Genomic DNA, 20,358 nt, shown 5'->3' on the forward strand with positions numbered 1-20,358 from the left:
ATGAATTTTGTCGAAAATTTTTTCGCCTCGCGCTGGCTCACTAAACAGTACAGCTAATTTCGTGGCAAACGCGAACAACGTGATGGGGGGGGGTCGGTTTATCACCCTATGGGAGCCCAAAACCCAAGTTTTTTTTGGGGGGGGCTGACGAAGTGCTGTTTTGTTCCTGTCAACGGGTATACGGGCGAAGTTACTTAATTATTATTGAGTCGTCCTAACTTTTCAAACACACCTCACTCCCCTCTACCGGTAAATCTGACTACGTGAGCAGAGAGGGGATAGAAATTGATAGCAATATATATGCAATTCCCGATGATATTGACCAATTCAATCATGAAACAGCCGGCTCACTTAACAGACAGCCAATTTTGATGACAAGTAGCGTCAAAGAGCGGGTAGTCAACGGGGGGTCTTGGGGGCGAATGCCCCCAGATGTCCGGTTTATCACCCTATGGGGGGCCCAAGACCAACGTTTTGGGGGGGCTGACGAAGTGCTGTTACGTTGCGCTACACGCCCATTTTATCGCCGATAGAGCTACCTGCCGATCAAGAACGTGGATAGCTATGGAGTTGTGTTGTAATTGTGAATGTCACGTCCACGGCAGTTCATTTCGCGCCGTATATTAAGAAGACAGTGTGTATTTGAAAACTACGTTGTCATATACACCATGTTTTCTACTCTCTTTGATCAATCGCGCAATCGCGCTACATCGAATTGGTCGCCGCCGTGACAGTAACTTGAATTTGAGGATTTTGAAAAGAGTTTGAGCCCCTAAACTTGAAGTCGGCATTGCCTTTACCTCTCAAAGACATGGTGATACTGCCATGAGAATAATGATTCTGGTCGTGATGAAAATTTACCAACAAGTCGCTGCAATATTGATCAATTCAGTACAAAAATAAATATTTGGCAAAGAGCCATACCTTATACCCAAAAGAGCCATATGTGGCTCGCGAGCCATAGGTTCCCGACCACTGCTATATATCCAAGACACAAATCTCAGCTCGGTGTATTTCGCGTTTTCACGAGAGCTGGTCGGAAAGAAGTAGCCTAATTCTATTTTTTCGCCGTACTCAATTACGTTTTGCCTACATGTACTACTTGCTCAGGTGGCGATATTTCTCGACTATACTTCCACTTCAACTTGAAAGTTTTTTAACAGCAATTACTATTTCACATTGGATTTCGTAAAGTAGAAAGAGCAATGTAGAGAGTAAGTTTCCTGTGAGTTGGCATCTCATTAACACTTTAAATCGTCATAGAAACGGCGTGGAAAAGTCATCACTCCTCACTCACAGTAACTGCTGAATATATCTTCCAAGATTGTGCCTGTTAGTAGTTTCATTTGTACTTGTGATTTCGAAAGTAGCCACTCCGGAGTTATTTGCCAAATGTATGCGATCCCTAGGTCAAATCTACTTTTTAAATTACTTACTTGATTTCTTTTCATACCTCCTATTTAAAGTAGTTTGGAGACGTGTTGGAATTCGATAGGTCTTCTTCTACTTGTAAGTGGATACCAATTTATAGCGTTATCTCTGCTTGTACTCAAGTATCAATGCTGACAACATTGACCCCCTCTTGTTTTCACCAATGTAATACATATGCTTCCCTGCCTGTCGTATTGGGTTAAAAATTCTAGTATTACACATACGGAACCACAATATGGAATCAGAGCTTACCAAACTGTTCAGGTCGCGTATGTGATATGATATGGTAAACATCGCAACTAGAACCATTCTCGCACTGTGCTTGCACTGTGCTCGCACTGTGCTCGCTCGCTTAAATTGTCAATGTTATAGCCTACTACAAATCAAACAAAGTGTCCATCGTTTCCGGATCGAAACTGCTATTATATTCCAAAATGTGTTCGCTATAAGTGCTCCCTTTGATGTGAATAGCGTCGTTTGTTTCAACGCAGTCGCACTATTTGAAGTCGATGTGAACTTTGCCTCTGCCGATAGTTTCAAGTCTCCGGTAGAGGCTTGATAAAACGTTATTGACCGATGTGTTAACCAGCTATTCATTGAGACGATTAGTTATAGCCAGAGGTGGTCAGTAACGAAGTACTTCTACTTTTTCGAAGTACTCAAGTAGTTTTCCTCTACTTCTGGTACTTACTCAAGTAGATCTTTTTTCGCGCTACTTCTACTTCTACTTCGTAATATTTGGTGAACTACTTACTTACTTCTCGCTATTTTCAGTTTGTCAAGTAGAAGTAGAATAATCCCCATAAGAAAGATAGCCTAAGGAATTTCGGGGCTGTTTTCACGTAGTTCAAACATCTAATTTTCATAAAAGTCATGTAATACCCAGAATTTTCGTTGCGCTTCGCGCACAGTAGATATGATGCGAGAAATGCGTTTTAACGAAAATATTGCTGAATATAATTTAGATACCGGGTTGCGTGGTTCCGTTCACACCGCATTGTCGCCTATACCAAAAATTTCATCACAGTAAGTATGGCCCACTATAACGTTTGAAACTATCGTTTCACAACCTAGCAATAGCCTATTATACCAAGCAGCCCATGACGTGTCCTAATCTGAAAAAGTGGACTGACTTTTTTTAATGTTAGACCTATGTTTTAGCAGACCACCGTTGAAACTTTTTGGACAAAGGACATGAAATATATTTTTTGCTTTTTAGAAGTAGTATTTGTATTTTTCTTTCAATTAGCAGTATTATACGTTGAGTTCTAATCATAGTTTTAGTTATTTTGTCTGGAAAACATACATGTTGAAGTACAAAGCAAGTCTTATACTTCCTGAAAATAGAGCTATATAGGCTACTATATGGCATTTTTACGATTTGCCACATTTTCAATTAACGTATACCAATCACACAAAGTGTTAAAGCCGTACCCGACACAACTTCTCCGTATTGCTCTTCGACTGAACTAGGGGCATTATAATATGGGAGAGGACACCATCCATGATATTCTCTAAAACGGGGTGTTCGAGTAAACAAAGAATTAGTATTGTATTCCATATCAATACTATCATATACATCCCATGATATGGACGACTGCTTATTCTGTCAAAAATTGACACCTCCTGGGATGCATCAATATGAATCAATCTCTCTGCACCTTCCGCATACGTCAATTTGCAGCTTTTGACAGTCCATGCGAACGAATTGCGATCGTTTTCAAAACTACTTACTTACTTGAGTAGATTTAAAGTCAGTCAATTCTACTTCTACTTCAAGTAGTTTTAGGATGCTTATGAAAAAAGTACTTCTACTCGTACTTGAGTAGATTTTTTCGTCGGTACTTCTACTTCTACTTGAGTAGCTTTCTTGACTACTTTGACCACCTCTGGTTATAGCCTACTTTCTTCAATAGCGAGGAATACTGTAATTAGCATTTAAACAGTTTACAATGTAAAGTCTGCCAATTTGAAGTATGCTCATTGCCTATGCTCTTTGCTCAATGCTCATATTAGGATGGCTTTAGGATATTTACCACAACGTAATAACATTTGTTCATATTTGCATCGCAACAATCGGAGACTCAATTGCATTATAGCATATAATATCAACACTGATCAGCGTGTATAGGTCCCGAATTGAAGGTTCAGTAGCTTCATGTAATATAGTGTAATGTCCATTTTTGTTGTGTGGAATAGGTATACTGCGACCAGATTAGGACAACTAGAAAATTTTCCACTTTTCCAAATTAGATTAGAATTAGAATTAGAGCTACACAATTTTTCCAAATCAGATTAGAATTAGAATTAGAGCATAGGAAAATTTCTTAAAATTAGATTAGAATTAGAATTAGCGCATAGAAACATTCCACGAATTGGATTAGAATTAGATTACTGGCATTTCGCTCTAATTTAGTGAAATTACGAAATGACTACGACCTCCAAAATTCATTACGCTGATTTGGGAAGTTCTGGGATAGTTATTGCTCCCTACCGTATATCCTATGACATATGCCTGTTCCATGTGGATTTACTATGACAACATTTGCTCTGAGATACAATGTGAGATCGCATGTGCTCCTATTATTGAAAATGAACAAATATACGTAACTTTATCAGATCACAATTTACATTCCCAACTGTTCCGTCAACGTAAACAATGTATCAGTAATGAACTGATACCTCAGTTCTCAGTACAATCAAGGGACCATTATACGGGCGCTGATACTTGATCAGGATTCGGTAAGGAAAAAAGGTGAGAAAGAGGATGGAAATACCAAAGCTCTTACGAATGTGGTAAATATGAAATTGTGATAGTATGGCGGTCTGTTACGTAGCCTATTAGAATATTTGTAGTTCAATTGTTTTGATTCAGTTTCTATGGCCAGCCAGTATGTTGCGCGCCATCATGAATAACACCTTGTGACAAACTTACAGCGTGTCTCCGTACACTCCAGATTAGTGGTTCCCAAACTTTGCATGGTCACGAACCAACTTCGAATATATATGTTTCACGGTCCAGCTGTAAATTTGATAAGGTTAACACCTTCTCCAGAGGTACTCGCACCTGGCGGCCTTCACTAAGCTCATCACTAAAAAAGTCAGAATCTTCGCCCCAGGTTGTAAACCACTGCTCTAGATCGATTAGTGATTCGATATTATGCGCTTGCCTTCTAGAGACAGAATTCGACTTCATATCAATAGCCATTAACTCCAGAATTAAGGTGATACAGTCGTGATATTCTCGAAAACTGATACGAAGAACATGTACTTGACCTTGAAATTGTTAGGGTGCAGTGTTTATGATTACGAGCATAATGTTTCTACCTTCGAAACGAATGGACCAAGTTATTGACGGAAGGCGGGACCAACATGTACAACGTCGTCGATGCCTACATGGATATTCTTTTGTTCATCTTCTCATCGTCATTATTTCAACCGCTTAACTGTTTAGACACGCCCCTTTAAGATAGTGAAAAATTTCGCACCCCCACCCCCTGTTATTGGGATATAACGGAAGGCAACCACAATGCTGCCAATCTCAACGGAAAATCTGATTGGTATGGAAGGTTATGACTGCGATGAGGGAATTCTCAAATATGAAATTAGGACTATACGGAGCAACAACTATGAATTGGAGGTAAATCGCATAGCGCGCGAACAATTTTTCCAGTAGTTGATGTAACTTCGCGTCCCCTCTACATATCGAAAAATCGGTAAGACATGTCGATGCACAAAATCAGTCCATCTGCCCAGTCAGACCAAGTCCGAGAACAGCACCAGATCTTACCAGGATATCCGAATTCCGTACTCAGGCACGCTTCCACGCGTGCTCTCGCATGACAGCAAACAAAAACAGTACTATCCTCGTGTCCCAAACCTAAATACACCGATGGGAAACAGACTCGTGATGCTGCAACTTTATTACGAAATCCATACACGGTAGCCGACAACTGGTAAAAAGATATAATCTAACATAAAATTTTCCGCCGGATGAGCGCCGGTCTATTTTTTCTCCTCGTCCGATTCCTGCTCGTTCGTGGAGATGATCGGTTCCACGGTGTTGTGAATGATGCGGTGGGCGGCCAGGAGGTGTTTTCGCTGATTTTTCTTCACTGTAAGGTAGCAGTTGTGGAATGATTTCAACAGGATCGCTGACGGAGCGGAACAACTCGGAAATTTTCAGTTTTTTGAATGATATTTCGAATTAGAATGAAATCTAATACAAATCAAGTTCAGTTTAGTTCACATCGAATCAGAGTCTAGTCTCCTCAGGATATTAAAAATGAAAAAGTTGTGTACACAAAGCTAGCCTCGTTTCACACACAGTCCTTGTGTAACATTTCCATGAAAACGAGAAATTTGAGATTAGAATTGAAATTACAGCATAGAAACATTTCATAAATTAATATAATTCGCTCTAACTAGTTTAATTCGACAACTAGAATTATCTATAGTTGTCCAAGTCTGTTCACTGATTCATCAGAGCAGAAGCAACACATAGAGTTCGAAGCCGACTTCATAATCACATCTAAAATTTTGCTGGGGCAACAGTTATGACTGAAAGTCAAAGATACACTGTGATCTAAGCATCTAACCCAGGTGCGGGCAACATACGGCCCGCGAGGGGATTTTGTCCGGCCCGCGGACAGTTTCCCGTCTTAGTTGATAATGTGGCCCGCCGGCCGGTGTCCGGTCAATATCGAGAAAACCATTACCGAGAAAGCCATTACCGCGAATAGACACCTCCCAGAATGGATATTACCGAGAATGCAATGTAGGCAATAGGCAGGTCGTGTGCATGTGCATGACGGCTTTGCCACATTCGGTGTCGATTGTCAGATATAAATTTCTCGACAACGCTTGCTCAGTAAGTTGGATTCTTGGCATTGGCCGTTCTCGGCAATGTCCATTCTCGGTATTGGTATGGAACCGTAAATGCCGATAATGGAAGTCTTCTCACTTCTACTTACTTACTTACGTGTAAGCTCCACTCTTGCACGCTGCGCACACACGCAAATAATAACATACAGTCACTAAAATTTGTCGTAATAAGGAAGTAGTGGGGAATCTCGGCAGACTAGGGCCGAGGGGGCGTTCTATACCAATACCGAGAAAACCATTACCGATAATGCGTGCCTGAGTAGAGCTTACGCGTAAGTTTGTAGAGGCGAGAAGACTTTCATTATCGGCATTTACGATGTAATCAACCCTAATGAATTGATATCTCGGTAAATTTGGGGTACCGGGCTCACCGAACGACTTGAAATCTTAATCAAGGATAGCACCATGTGTTGATTGATCAGACAGAAGCAGACATGGCGGCGCCTGTATGACAAAACTGATGTTCTCAAATCCACATTGTCTTCGTCATCATCGGCGAGAAATGGCTTTGAAATGACATAGCTGTCGTTACAATACATTCATTGCATGCGATTTATTCTTTGTATATGAGGATAAATGGACTTATAATGTATCGATTCAGCTATCCGGCCCGCCAAGTACTCAATTTTCCTACATCCGGCCCGCTGACTGGAGAAGTTGCCCGCCCCTGATCTAACCGATAATAATGACTAAACACAGAAACGGGACACCGCTATGCACAAGCCTAAATCCACACCCAGCACAAAGCCGCATGAAAAGCAGAGACTATTCCAAGTTACGCTCCTAAACAGAAATCCAATCATCCGGATTTGGAAAAATTCAAACCCTCAAATGCGCGCCATGACGGCAAATCTCAAGTGTTGTCAGTATCGTGGGTAAAAATGTTACCTCTCTCTCTAGCGTTGACTTTCAACACCTCCGGAAGCAAAAAGCTGTGGACCAACTCCGACACAATCTCCTCCGACTGCAGAACGGTACGCCTAACGCAAACAAGACACACACACGTAAACCAGCGGCGGTCAATATACCGTTGAATAGTATATCCATATTGAAATGAGCCCGGATATATTCGCCTGACACTCGTCAGGGGTAATCGTCAGCGACTAGTAGGGAATTGGAAAGAACATTGTATATCTGGCGTTAAGTAACGAAGAACTTTCAAGAGTACCAGAGCAGACTTTGCCTACTTGCACTTTTAGATAACTTCCGCTTCCACCGAGCAGTAGAAAGTAGTTTTTGGAGAAGTTTGCATCACTTTGATGATGGGAGTTGTCATAAGAACCGGGTGATATACCGGGTGTTTCGACTACATTGGTCATTTTACACCAGGCCAATCTTCTTTCTTTTTGATTCCCCGTTTATCGACTTGTAGCACGGCCCACTTCCAGGCTTTTATAAGACACCGCTTACATGTATAACGTGGCGAGGAGGAGCCTGGATAAACCTCTGACACTTAGGTAGGCATTACGGGGTCAACCACTACGCTATCTTGCCACGCTCTATATAGCGCTTGTATGAAGGCAACTAAATATATATTTGAAGATTGCACCTATTTGCAGTGACATTGGCCACTCCCCAATTTACTTCTAATAATACGACCCCTCGAGCAAATCGATTTTTGAAACTATTTACTTGAGCAATTTTCATAACTTCACTCTCTACTTCCACAAGTAGTTTTAATGTCTTGGAGATCGCTACTTTTATTTGAGAAAAAATTTACATTGAAACTTCTACTGTTACTTGAGTACAAACGCTGGCTACTTTGACAATATCTCATGTAAACAGGCCCCGTATGCAGGTTGAAGCGTTACCAATTGAGACAACTCACTTATCCTCGATTTCGTACGCGACATTGTTGATTTTGTCGGCGTACTCCTGAATCTCGCGCCTTGCTTGTTCGTCGGCCGTTTTGTCGACGGAGCCCATGATCACGTCTTCCAGATACGTGTCGACGGTGGACTGGTGGACTTTGAGCACCTGGAAAGAATGTAGCCGTTAGCTACTCTCACGGTGGTGCGGTGTATTTACCACTTTTACACATTGGCATGGGGTGCAAATCCCTTTCAACGGCACTTTTTGGTTCGTAATTCGACCTTAACACATGAACCAGCTGGTGTATATTAGGAAAATGCACCGTTTCATAGTCATATATATACCAAAGGTGTAGTGGGTTATGTTTTCTATATGATATGGTGCATCTGGCTCATTTACTTCATCTGGAACGGGTGTGAAAGCAAAATTTTGTTGCGGAAAGTGCTGATAACTTTATTTCCACCCTGCGTTAGGGTGAAAACCGGCAAATTACTCGTTTTTCCTTGAGCAATCAGAATGGATGAATTTGCAATGTGACAGCGTAAGAATTCGGAAGGATACGGGAAAAATGAATAATGTTTCTCCAACTCCATCATCGCAGTCTGTTGACACACTGCATGATTATGATCAAGTTACTGCTTGTAATTCGGCTATTGGACAGAATCTCTTATCCCATCCAGAATGTGCTGTTCATTACAATGACAGTCAATTTTCTATAGTTGCTCGTGGCCGTTCTCTTTTTCATTTCAAGGTCCTGGAATCTATGATCATAAAGCTGCGAAAGTCGATTCTCTGTCGCCAGAAGGAACGCCTAGCTACACATTTCATTAATGTTATGTGTTGTTGTACTCGTTAACGTTTGCTTTGTATCGTTACTATCGTATCTTGTCTGTCTACTAGTTGTTTGTTTTTGTTATTATTATGTAATACAGGCAAAATAGTTCCTACATTTTGAATTTTGATTCACCCTATCACTGACGTTCGCTACTGATGAGAGTTAGTTGAAAATCTTTTAGCAAATAAATTAAAAGTATGAAGTTATTGTTTCGCGAAAAAACGATGGAGTTTGGATAATGCGGTTCTGCCGTACCAAGCACTTTTACTCTGCTCATATTGACGAGAGTAAATACTTATCATGGCGTAGTTGGTAGATTGGTTTGAGGTAAGGGGTTAGCGCGAACGCAGACCCCACTAACAGAAATTACACGACCGAGTTACCCACATTTGGGGTAATCGCCGAGGTCAACCCTACCGCAGTGCAATGGCAGGGCCTCGCCCGGGCGGAACCGGCTGCTTGATCCCGGTTTACCGCCTCGTCAGGTAAGTATGAGTTGTCCACATTTTCGAACGTTCATAAATCTCGAAAATAATATAACCTTTGCGGTGAGCGCGTGAAGAGTAACGGACGACACTTGTAGCCGACGATGCGTAAACACTAAACATAGTTACCAGGCACGCTCTACAACGCATTAACAAAACAATGGTAGCTTCGTACTTCCTACTCATCTTATGATGTATGGTTTGAATAAAGTTTGTAATATCGGCAGATACACTGTTTGATTATAAGGAAATTCAGGTTTTTGGCTAACACGACACACCTGCTTGAATATTTCATCTTCTTCTCGCCTCCTTCTTTGTTCCACTTGCCGTCTGCCGGACTCTTCGGCCTCGCGGATTCTTCGTCTCCTTTCAGCAAGCATACTAAACGGAAAACCGCAGTAGTCATGACCAGGTTTACACTTGCTTAGATGGATTAATAGCGAAGCGCTCAACAGAAAGTTGTGCTGATTCGTTGTGAGATTCGTTCGCTCGATTAACAACAAGCCATATGGGATTGGTTTATTAATGTTGGTTTACTAATAGCTCCTTATTTTGAACAATTCTCAAAATAGATTGACGTTATTGTTCTTCAGTGATGTCGCGTGTACAGATAATAGAGCATTATATAATAGCAGATGAAGGATAAATATCAAGACATATTTAATGCTGGATCTACTCAATTGTGGATTATATTCATGAATTCAAAGACTTTTCGGGTGCTTCTTGTCAAGAGTTGCCAGCGAGCTGTAGGAATAATTCACAGCTCCATATATAATACATGACCAATTTATAAATATAGTACAAATATTTCTAGAAAAAGGCACCGAACTGAGTCAGAATGAAAATGATATAATAGCCCAAATTAAACTAGTGTCCTATCCAAATCGATGGTAAATTAATCCCAATGGTCTATTCTAGATATTAACAGGCGAAATATGCCAGCAGGGCGCATAGCAACTTGACATTTAGGCATTTAGAACAAAATATCTCAAAGTGTTTAATACAATTAATACAATCAAAGCAAGATCACTACGTAATGTATTGATAAGGAATAGGCTACACCGGAAATTTGAGGGAAACACTTATTCATATAACTATAACACATATATCTGGCAGATCAGAAACCTGTTTTGCCTTATTCATGTCCTCTAGCTGGCTGGTCGTCCTTTGATGGGCAACACTTAGTCGTTTCAAAACCTTCCTTTCATTTCATTATATTGTATTGCAAATCATGTGGTATCATGTGCTGATTCGATGATCATATTTGGTATAAAGAGTTATATATTACAAGTTCTTGTTATCTATGTGTCCTGACCTAGTGATGCAAAGACCCAACACCTTAAGCAACTGAAAACAGAATACGAACTCACAGCACTACATAAGAAGAGAGAGCATACTCAACGTGAATCAATTAAATAATAACGGAAAGTTCAAATATGAAATACTGCACTATACTAATTAGATGCCCCTTACATTCCAAACAGAAAAATGTCGATAAAGCATCCATTTTGCATTGATGTCTTGTCAGGTAATTGCTCATTTCCAAGTTATCTATTGGCTGCAGTAAGATGCCATCTTACATTTTAACCTACCTATAAAGATCAACGTCTATTTCTGAGAGTAGAGATCACTTGTAAGGTCTACCTTTTTAGTTGGGGCGGTGTAGTTTACGCCAGACGTCCATGTGTCTTACACATTATATTAGATACATCCGCCACATGTATCTGGTGCCGTACAGTGCCATAGGACATATATTTATTTGTATAGGTAGATTAACCCACTCAATGTCTTACCACATCTCTCTCTGTATCATCCTATACAAGCCCTTGCCCATGTATATCTCATATCCCTTTCCTGTGTCTCACACTACCTGCTAGGCCAGAGATAGAACTTATCTGGTAAATATATCCGAAGAGGCAAATGTTGTTGCATTATATTCGTTGAGCTCTCAGGTCAAGAACCTTCACTGAAGCTGTCTTATCATAGTACAGCCGAGGCCATCAGACAACAACCACAATCCACGAGATAAAGCAATAATCGTCAAAGAACCTGAAGGCGTGAATTCTTCTCTCTTCTTCCAAACGGATAAGTTCTTTCGAAAGAAAGTCCATCATATCGCCGAGAGTTTCTCCCTCGAGCTGTGACAGTACTTCGTTGACATCGCCTTCCTGATAAAAATACATGAAATATTGATACCGCATGGAAATCAATTAGGGATTGTGTGAGTAGTTTATGGAATCCCAAATAGAATCTCAAACCATTATTCTATATGTGGATCAGGTCTAGGCTATGTAGCACAACTCTGTTGCAGATTTGTTTCGTGACAGGAACTAGATCATTTTGAGATTGTGAAAATATAAAGTGCAAATGATTTCAATGTGAACTTAGTTGTTGCTCAAACTCTTTTGATCGAATGGCAGTATCGGTATAGGTCTAGTGAAGGAAAAAAATCTGTAAAACGTAACACAGACTTACATTCGTTATTTGCGTTCAAAGTTTATTTTGAGCCCCATAACTAAATTTTAACGACAGGCATCCACTCGCATTGCAGGGATGCGGTTTGCATTGTTTACATGGAGTACCTGAGTCGAATATTAAGCTTTGAGTCGAGCATTCTAGTATCACCTATTATGGTGTCAAGGCAGTGATAATGACTTGAAAAGTTCAAATATGTATCTTTTGCAAATACATGTCAAAACAGTTTCCTATTTTTGAACAAAAACTATTTCATTTTGAGGATAACTACTTGAAACAAATGTTGTATCATGAATAATAATCGTAGCCCTGACAAACATGTTTTTCGATGCTGAACTACGATTAGCCGATGTTTTGACACTCAAAATATTTGAATAAAGATTGAAACTGTATTCTTCGTTGATAAAATATTACACTTGGCATGGAAGTGTATTACAATTATTACTCGACATTGGAGTACTCAAATTGCTGCGCCCAGCCCAAATAGCGACGTGATCATAGAAAAAAAAATTGGTCAATGCGTCTGGGTTTGCCAACACCCGCAATACCGGCTATATCCTCTACCTTCTGTTGATGGAACAGTTGCTGCCTCTGCAAAGTCAGCACTTCGTGCTTCTCCTGCCGTTTGGTCTGCTGCTCGGCGTGCTGGAGGGCGTGCGTGCTTCTGACTTCTTGGATCAACTCGAGTCTCTTCTCCTTGCCCTCGTACATCCTGTTTTGCACGGCGCGACCGCGTAGCACCTGTTGCAGCAGTATCGCCGCCAGTTCCGTGTCTTCGACCTCCTGAAATTGGGTAACAAAAATTTTCGAATCTGCCTTTTGAGTGCATCGAATAAAAAGAACTGTATCCGAATCCCATTTTCTGCACTGCGAATTTGAAATAGATAGCAGTGGGTTGGTCTTAGAATTTCGAAATTTCCATATATTCTACTACAATAATTCTTGTTTCATGCTTACATTTGTCTCGTTATCGCTAGATTGTTACAAACTATAGTTTGAGATATCTACTCTCTGTAACAAGGTGCTCCAAATTTTTGGAGTATCAATGTAAGTTTCGCTACTTGGTTTTGGAATAAGTTTGCATGGATGTTATGAGTGAAATTGTCGTAGGAACCACATGAAATAGGCCCTGTATGACTATAATTGAATATATTTTTCAAGATAGCACCTGTTTGTAGTGTCATCAGTCAAATTGGTTACCCCTTGATCAAATCTACTTTTTGGAATTACTTACTTGAGACCTTCTTAACTACCTCAGACCTTTCATTTTCTATTGCCACCTGAAATACCTTTGACATGTTTTGAAAATTGATACCTCTAGTAGTAATTGTGAAGATATTTACGTAAACCTACTTCTACTAAAGTGGTAGCACTTACTACTTTGATACTTTGACCACCTCTGTCTATTTGCGATCATCATCGTTCACAGAGGTGGAGAAAGAATGGAATGAAGAATAAAAACTAACTCACATCGGATGGAACTTGCACGGTGGGTGTCGGAGGTCGCGGTATCGGTTTTTCTACTTTTTGAAGGAATCGGAGAGGTTTAGACGGCTCTTTGCCTTTTTGCTTTGTGACCTTGATAGCCTGCATAGCATGAAAACATCAAATTGAACACAAAGCTAACATCACATTCACACATATTTCCAAGCAGAGAGCTCAAGTTCAACAAAATACTGGCTAAGTTATGCAAATTTACCCCATAAGCGATTTGGAAAGCAAGGAAGAAATTGTACTCATTATTTTATTTTGAGCAATGAATTGATAGTCTTAAAACTCCTTGTTATATACTTATTAGATTAGTAGCTTCACATATTGATGTCACCATGTAGGCTTTTTCAGTGGACACACAGATGCTGAATTCCAGATTAAATCGCATATCGGTTGAAAATGAATACAACAAAACCGCAGATATGCGCATGAGTCAACAGCACTTGGTCGGTGAGAAATTCTAACCCTAGCCAGTCCATCACTAAGACAATTTGCAAAGTCAACTATAGTCCAAGTGTAACTATATACCTTGTGGATCTCAGCTAATTCCTTGGATCTCCTGTCTTTACGTTTCACAAAACCATCCTTTGTAGGCGTTGGACGTTTGGGTGGCCTAATCCTAGGTTGCGATATAAATTCGGGCAGTGAAGCCTCCAATTCCAGAAGACCTGGATAGAAGCGCGGCATTTTACGTTGACACACCCAATGTAAAGAACAACTTGTAGTGAATTGGAACAAATGCACATAGCAGAATCCTGCTTACCTTGAAACGTTTCAAGATATTTGCTCTTGACCACGTATTGCTCGGAGCCGCGATCCAGAAAGACTCCAACTCTCGCCATCGGAGCGTAAATTTGCGAGCCATAGTCTTGATAGTTTGTGACAACATCCGTTCTGACCAATTTCCCTTCGACGTTGTCGCGTTTTCTCTTCAGTTTTCGGAGAGCTGTCAGTCAGTATATATGACACTCTCTCAGAAATAATGCTAACTGCCATGGGCTCAATAAGATTGTTTGTCAGAGAGAGAGAAAGAGAAAGAAAGAGAGAGGCTCAGAGAGAGAGAGGACGAGAAAGAGGAAGGTAGAGAAAAAGAGAATTTATTCGACTACAGTAGAGCAATAACATAATGATGTCAAATAAAATGACACTAGGTGACAAATGACAATGTCTTCATCTTCTCATGGAAATTATTCTGAGTGTCCAGCATACAAACAAAGTGGTGTGAAAATGTGAACAATATAAACATGTTGGGTATAAAATGAATGAAGAATGCGGAGATAAAGAAAATAATAATACTAAAACACGAAAAGAAACTGATTTATGGACTATCAGACGATTCTTGTGTATTGAGAGTAATTATACATACTGAAGTATCCACAACCAGGCACTGAACTGGTACTAGTGTGTTTCTGGTCATCTTTGATTGCTTAAAATCTACTAATTTATCAGGGTACTTCAATTCAGTTGCGAAAAAGCAGAGTTTTAGAGCAGTTCAGTTATCGAATTTCAGAACACGTTATTCATGAAAATGAACCTCTGTTTGAAATAAATCTCGAACACATTGGACAATTACTTTTGATATGTTCTTTACGGATTTTTTCGACTTCTTCATCCTTATTTTGTTGTTTCTGACTCCATAATTTGTCCAAACGCTTATTATTCATCTCCTGTTGCTTTAAATCTCTCTGCACCAGTAATCTCTTCAACACTTCGAGTCGGGCGTCTTGCAATCTGTCACAGTAGTGTGCAGTTACTATATAATTCCAGTACGTGAAAGAAATTCTGGCTTAAGATACATTATATGGATAGTCACAATTATGTCAAATCAAATTATGATAGTGACCCGCGAACCACTCTCGCATACCACAGTTTGAGAACCACTGACTTAGACAATACAGACAAATCGAGTCTGAGAAAGAGAAACAATATCGCAAACTGCGATTCTCACTTTTCAATTTCCTGCTCACGGATGCTCCACTCTCTCCTCTCCATCTCGTCCATCATCTTGCGACGCTTGTCGAGTTGCGAAACGTCGCTGAGAGGCGGCAGGGTCTTCTCCCAGGCGCGTTTCACCCGCGCGCGTTCGATCATCTCGACCTCCGCAAGACCGGCGGGCAGTCCGAGACCTAAGGGAGCGTTATTCCGCGTTCAGATATTCTGACGGTGTCTTTATGGCAAGTAGAGATGGTCGGTGAAGGAGCACAAAAGTAGGTTTTATTCACTTGCACCAGTTGATCAAATGGCTGCGGTTTTAGACTAGGCTACTTCCTCTTCTTCTGTACTACAGCTCTTTTGGGCAAACTACTTTTTACTTTTCAGTTCTGGATTATCTAAAGGGCAAAGTAATTTTGGCATGTTCCAAACTAGAATTCTATGGGAAAATAGTCCCTGTACTTACTTGAGTACTCATATTTTGGTTTTCTACTTCCCCTTGAAGTAGTTTTCACATGTCTTGAAAACTGCTACTTCTATTTGTAATTGAGTGTAAATTTACGGTGTTACTTTTACTAAGTCAGTATCAACAATGGCTGCTTTGATGACTTCTGGTCGGCGAGTGTGCTCAACAGGCTTTGAATTGGGCAATGCTTCATTCTCATACATGAATAGCGATTGAAATGAGCAGGACTTATGTGCTTTTTATTGTGAAATATCTTGGTTTCGAATTCTATTTTGACGCGAGGCCGACATTATAATGATGGATAGTACTATTGAAGGGTCACATGTAACTTCTCGACACCAAATCCCACTGAAAGAAAACAAATTTATGACTTCCAGATAGATTAGGGTTCTGCATTTGCAAGATTCAGAAATCATCGCTACTCTCTCACCCAGTGTTTGGCATCTTCTACCATAGCAATGATACTCATCAACATCGTGCTGACTACGTAGTTTCTATTACGCCGAGGCCACATACGCAACTACGACAAAAGGTTGAAAAGCAACCAAGAAATTGCATTTGGTGCCCCCCCCCAGACGTCAAAACCTGTGATAAAATTTCCGGACTCTACCAATATTAACCAATTTATTCAATGCAGTATGGTAGGTTACCAACAGATGATGAAAATAAATAATTCTTTACTCCGGATTAAAGAAAAGTTTATTTTATCAGTTACAGTTTACATGCCTCAAGCACCTTTCATTCACCAATAAGTAGTTACAAATACAAGGAATTAAGCAAGCAGAGATGATTTGAAGCACAACACACAATGATGTCAGTCTGCATGGAAATAGTCGTCAGATATTTACCGTATGATAGAGTAGCCAATGTCAGCAATTCTGGAGCGCTTCCTGGACGAACCACATATTCCGGGGAGTAGGGGTCTGTTTGGGCTTCTGAATCTCGATAGTCAGTTTGAATTTCAACAGTTTTGAACAGCGGTGATTGTGGTCGAGCAGCTATCGTGTCAGGTGGGGCCAGAGGGTCCACTCTGTTATAAAACACAAGCAGTTAACTTGGCACATAATACACTCATTCATAGTTAAAGTCTTTCTGTTCATGCCCTGCTTTGTGCACATATTTTTGACATCATTCGATATTTAATAACCAAATAAACTCTCTCTCTCCCTCTACCATACAGCCACAACATACTACCCATGTACTGTTAATTCCTCAGCAGTTCTAAATGCAACATAAATATATCCAATATGTATGATGTATCTGGGATATAAATATTTTTAAAGATAATTTCGGGCTAAGAACACTCAGATAGTATGTTACGTAAATTTCAATGAATCCCAATGAAAGATAAGGTGAAGAAAGCACACAATATAACTATTTCGAACAATTCAGGTAGAATTTTGAGTCTTTAAGACGATTAATCAATCAACACGGATTATGAATTTTATTTCTGCTGAATCGAAATAATTGTGTCAACGTAACTGTAAATAAGAAAATTTGATTATTCATATGCTGATTATATTCACAAAATTTGAAGTATCATAATAGATTAATAGTAATTGCGATGAGCAGCAATTATATAAATGCTGATGGAATGTACTGTAATAGCGGGGGAAATATTATCTACCCAACTGCCAAATACACAGTATCACTTCGAATGACATCGAGAGATTATGTATGTTTTTGACAGGCTCGTGTTAGTAAATGTCATTCATATTGCGCCAAATTCACAAAAACCTTGCTCACAGAATGCAGAAAATCAAAATGCCATCTTACGTTGTTGGTTGCAGCAAAACTTCCGGCGGCACTTGTTGCAGGAACGGAATGATAGGCCGTCTGAAGTAATGATACCTGTTCCTTCCTCCTACTTCCGGATCTGCGAATGTCTTCGGAGGAACAGTGACGCTTGGATCATAGTTAAACCTGAACAGAATGTGTGAATTTCATTAAAACGTCAGATCAACTTGAAGGTTTCGAATTGGTTACAACAAAATACTGCGGAAATTTGAATATTCGAGGATCAGACATGGAATCATGATTGTTTTGATCAACATATTATCAACTTAGCACTGATAAGCCGAAAGTTTTGCACAGAGCCCTTCAATATCATCGCAATTGGACAACGATATATAATAACATGGATGACTACACGATATGGTGGTGCACATTGCGTGTCAAACATTTACTGTACCAAATGTGTAAAAAAGGGCTATTCATATGGTGCTAGCACATTTTGAGTCATAAAAGCATGGCTGAACAATGAACAAGTACATTGCAATATCATAAGTAGCCTGCATGCACAAAGAATCTAGGACCGATGATTAAACTGGAGTCAGCCCAAGACACGTGATCACTATTAAACAACTCTGGCTAGGCTAGAAGGCCTATTTTCCGAATTAACATATTATATTTATCAGCCGGTGTTCCATTTAATTGTATCGATCGGCTCAAGACATTATCAAACTGAATTATGATGTTATCTCAATAGAAAATAAAACTTCAAACAGGGGGAAAATATATCAGGACGAGTTAGCATATATATACACATTGAGGAAAGGTTTGAATTCCACATTAGCATTGATAATGATTTCTAGTTACTTTAGGAAAAATGAGATGGCACTCTTGATCCATCACTGTGACATAGCTAACACGGGTCACAAGAACCAATGCAACAATATCAATTAGATATTACGATAGAATAAATACTGGTCCTAATTCAATTGAAGCAAAGCATAATTGAAACAAAGCATATAATTTTAGGACTAAATGTTTTTTCAAAGTCTCAGAACTTCAAAATTTCAGCTAATACTACAAACATACACAATATTGTTGAAATGTAAAATGCTATATTGCGAACTTACGTAGTATATCGGATGAGGGCTTCTCTATTTTGTTCAGCATATCCTCTCCATCTTCTGCTAATGAAGTTTGGCACCGGATCTGTGTTCTCCAACTGGACTGTGAATCTTGGATAATGCCTCAAGTCAGAGAACATTGTTTGGTATTGTGGTACCTTTTTCTGTTAAATGATGATGGCGATAGATGAATGCCTTGTGTTGAATAGAACGTAAATAACACTGAATCTTACAACTCGCTCCACTTTCGTATGAGCTTTATAGGTTGCCCTTGCATGATCACGGTCGCTTGAAAGAGTATAATGTTGATCTGAATATGAATACATACAATCATTGAAGTTCAAACCAACAGTACAGTTTATCTAATTACTTATTACTATGAATTCTTATAAACAATATAAAATGTTATATCTGAGAGTGGCACACTGATAATTCCGGCATTAACAGTGGGCATGAGAATTATACATATACTTTGCAATCACTGTGCCTACTCAGTCTGGAGAGGCACTTTATCAAGGCCTTATATAAAACCACTTACCATATAGGTAGTCATGATTTCTTGTCGGGTTCACGACTGAACGACGTAGCGTTTGCGTCTGTGTTTGCGACATCTTATTGGTCTTTAACGACTGATTTTAAAAGATCATCTCGGCTACATTGGAGAACTCCTGCGCTCTTCAGCTTTTTCGTGTGGTTGTAGTCAAGACAACTCTCGCCACCCATGCGTGAACAACACCGGATATGGTACAGTACTCAAAACCGGATGATGCGAATTTGCTTTGTTCACTCGAGAAAAATATGCTTATTCAAGTCAGGTGTACTTTGAAATGTATTTGTAGCATATCTAGATATCTCTGATTCAATTTGAATAGTAAAAGTCGTTAACTGTAGGTATGTAACCAATAACCATAAATATTCACACTCATCGTGAATGATTAATCATGTTTTTTTACAATTTATTACAATTTTTTACTATAAGCACCCACCAATCTGATAAATCGGTTTCGATTCCCGTCGTAGGTTAATCTGGGCTCCTCTTCCCACGCCGTTGCCGTTCTTAAGGCCACAAAAAAGCCCAGTAAAAGACCCGACGAAGGAAAGCACTCACAATGAATTGAAAGAACGAGCAGAAAGGGCCGCGGCTTCAAATAAGATCAACATCGAAAAGAACTGTGACATCGGGCACTCTAGGCAAATAACATAGCAATTTACAACGTTGTAAATTGTAAATTGCTATGCAAATAAGGTGGATGTTAGAGTAAAGGATGACCACTGATGCGTGTCGTTCGACATCCTCCTAAATCCTCCTATCTGTTCATGACATCGCATTGTGTCTTATCGCATTGTACAATGTACATTGTGTGTGACTTGTTCAGATAAAAAATATAACCCAACGATGTTATATCGGAACAACTTTACAAATCAGCAGGACGTAGATGAAATGTCTGGTGGTTTGAAAAACAAATCAAGTTATGAATACAACCCCCATGGGTTGATTACAGGACAATACGAGGTAAAGTTAGCGACGACTCGTATAATCATCATCATCATTGGTTTATTATCAATTTTATCACTTCAATACACCACAAAAAATGCGATACAATGAAAAGAAAGGAAGATGTCGAAGCGACTAGGAGTTGTCTATGGAATCGGACACCCACCTTGGCCTAGGCGATGTAAAGAGGAGGCATG

The 20,358-nt window shown here is 39.7% G+C and overlaps 1 protein-coding gene and 1 non-coding gene across 2 annotated transcripts; both read right to left on the reverse strand.

Moving 5' to 3' along the window:
• Window positions 1–5,336: 5,336 nt before the first annotated feature.
• On the reverse strand, window positions 5,337–19,371 carry LOC145449994 (cilia- and flagella-associated protein 91-like). Its single transcript, XM_080328439.1, has 16 exons — window positions 19,205–19,371; window positions 18,900–18,976; window positions 18,673–18,830; window positions 17,588–17,734; window positions 16,660–16,841; window positions 15,362–15,539; window positions 14,987–15,144; window positions 14,177–14,359; window positions 13,942–14,081; window positions 13,393–13,509; window positions 12,487–12,705; window positions 11,497–11,615; window positions 9,726–9,828; window positions 8,144–8,292; window positions 7,204–7,295; window positions 5,337–5,546 (listed from the first exon to the last, which is right to left on the reverse strand). The coding sequence occupies exons 1-16, from the start codon at window positions 19,275–19,277 to the stop codon at window positions 5,437–5,439; spliced, it is 2,205 nt and encodes a 734-aa protein (XP_080184565.1). The 5' UTR covers window positions 19,278–19,371; the 3' UTR covers window positions 5,337–5,436.
• On the reverse strand, window positions 9,292–9,455 carry LOC145451392 (U1 spliceosomal RNA). Its single transcript, XR_013918891.1, has one exon. It is a non-coding gene; the product is annotated as a U1 spliceosomal RNA (small nuclear RNA).
• Window positions 19,372–20,358: the final 987 nt, after the last annotated feature.

Source organism: Botryllus schlosseri, chromosome 11 (genome assembly GCF_051294905.1).
Source record: "Botryllus schlosseri isolate E-star chromosome 11, Bs_hap1, whole genome shotgun sequence".
Taxonomy (NCBI): Eukaryota; Metazoa; Chordata; class Ascidiacea; order Stolidobranchia; family Styelidae; genus Botryllus; species Botryllus schlosseri.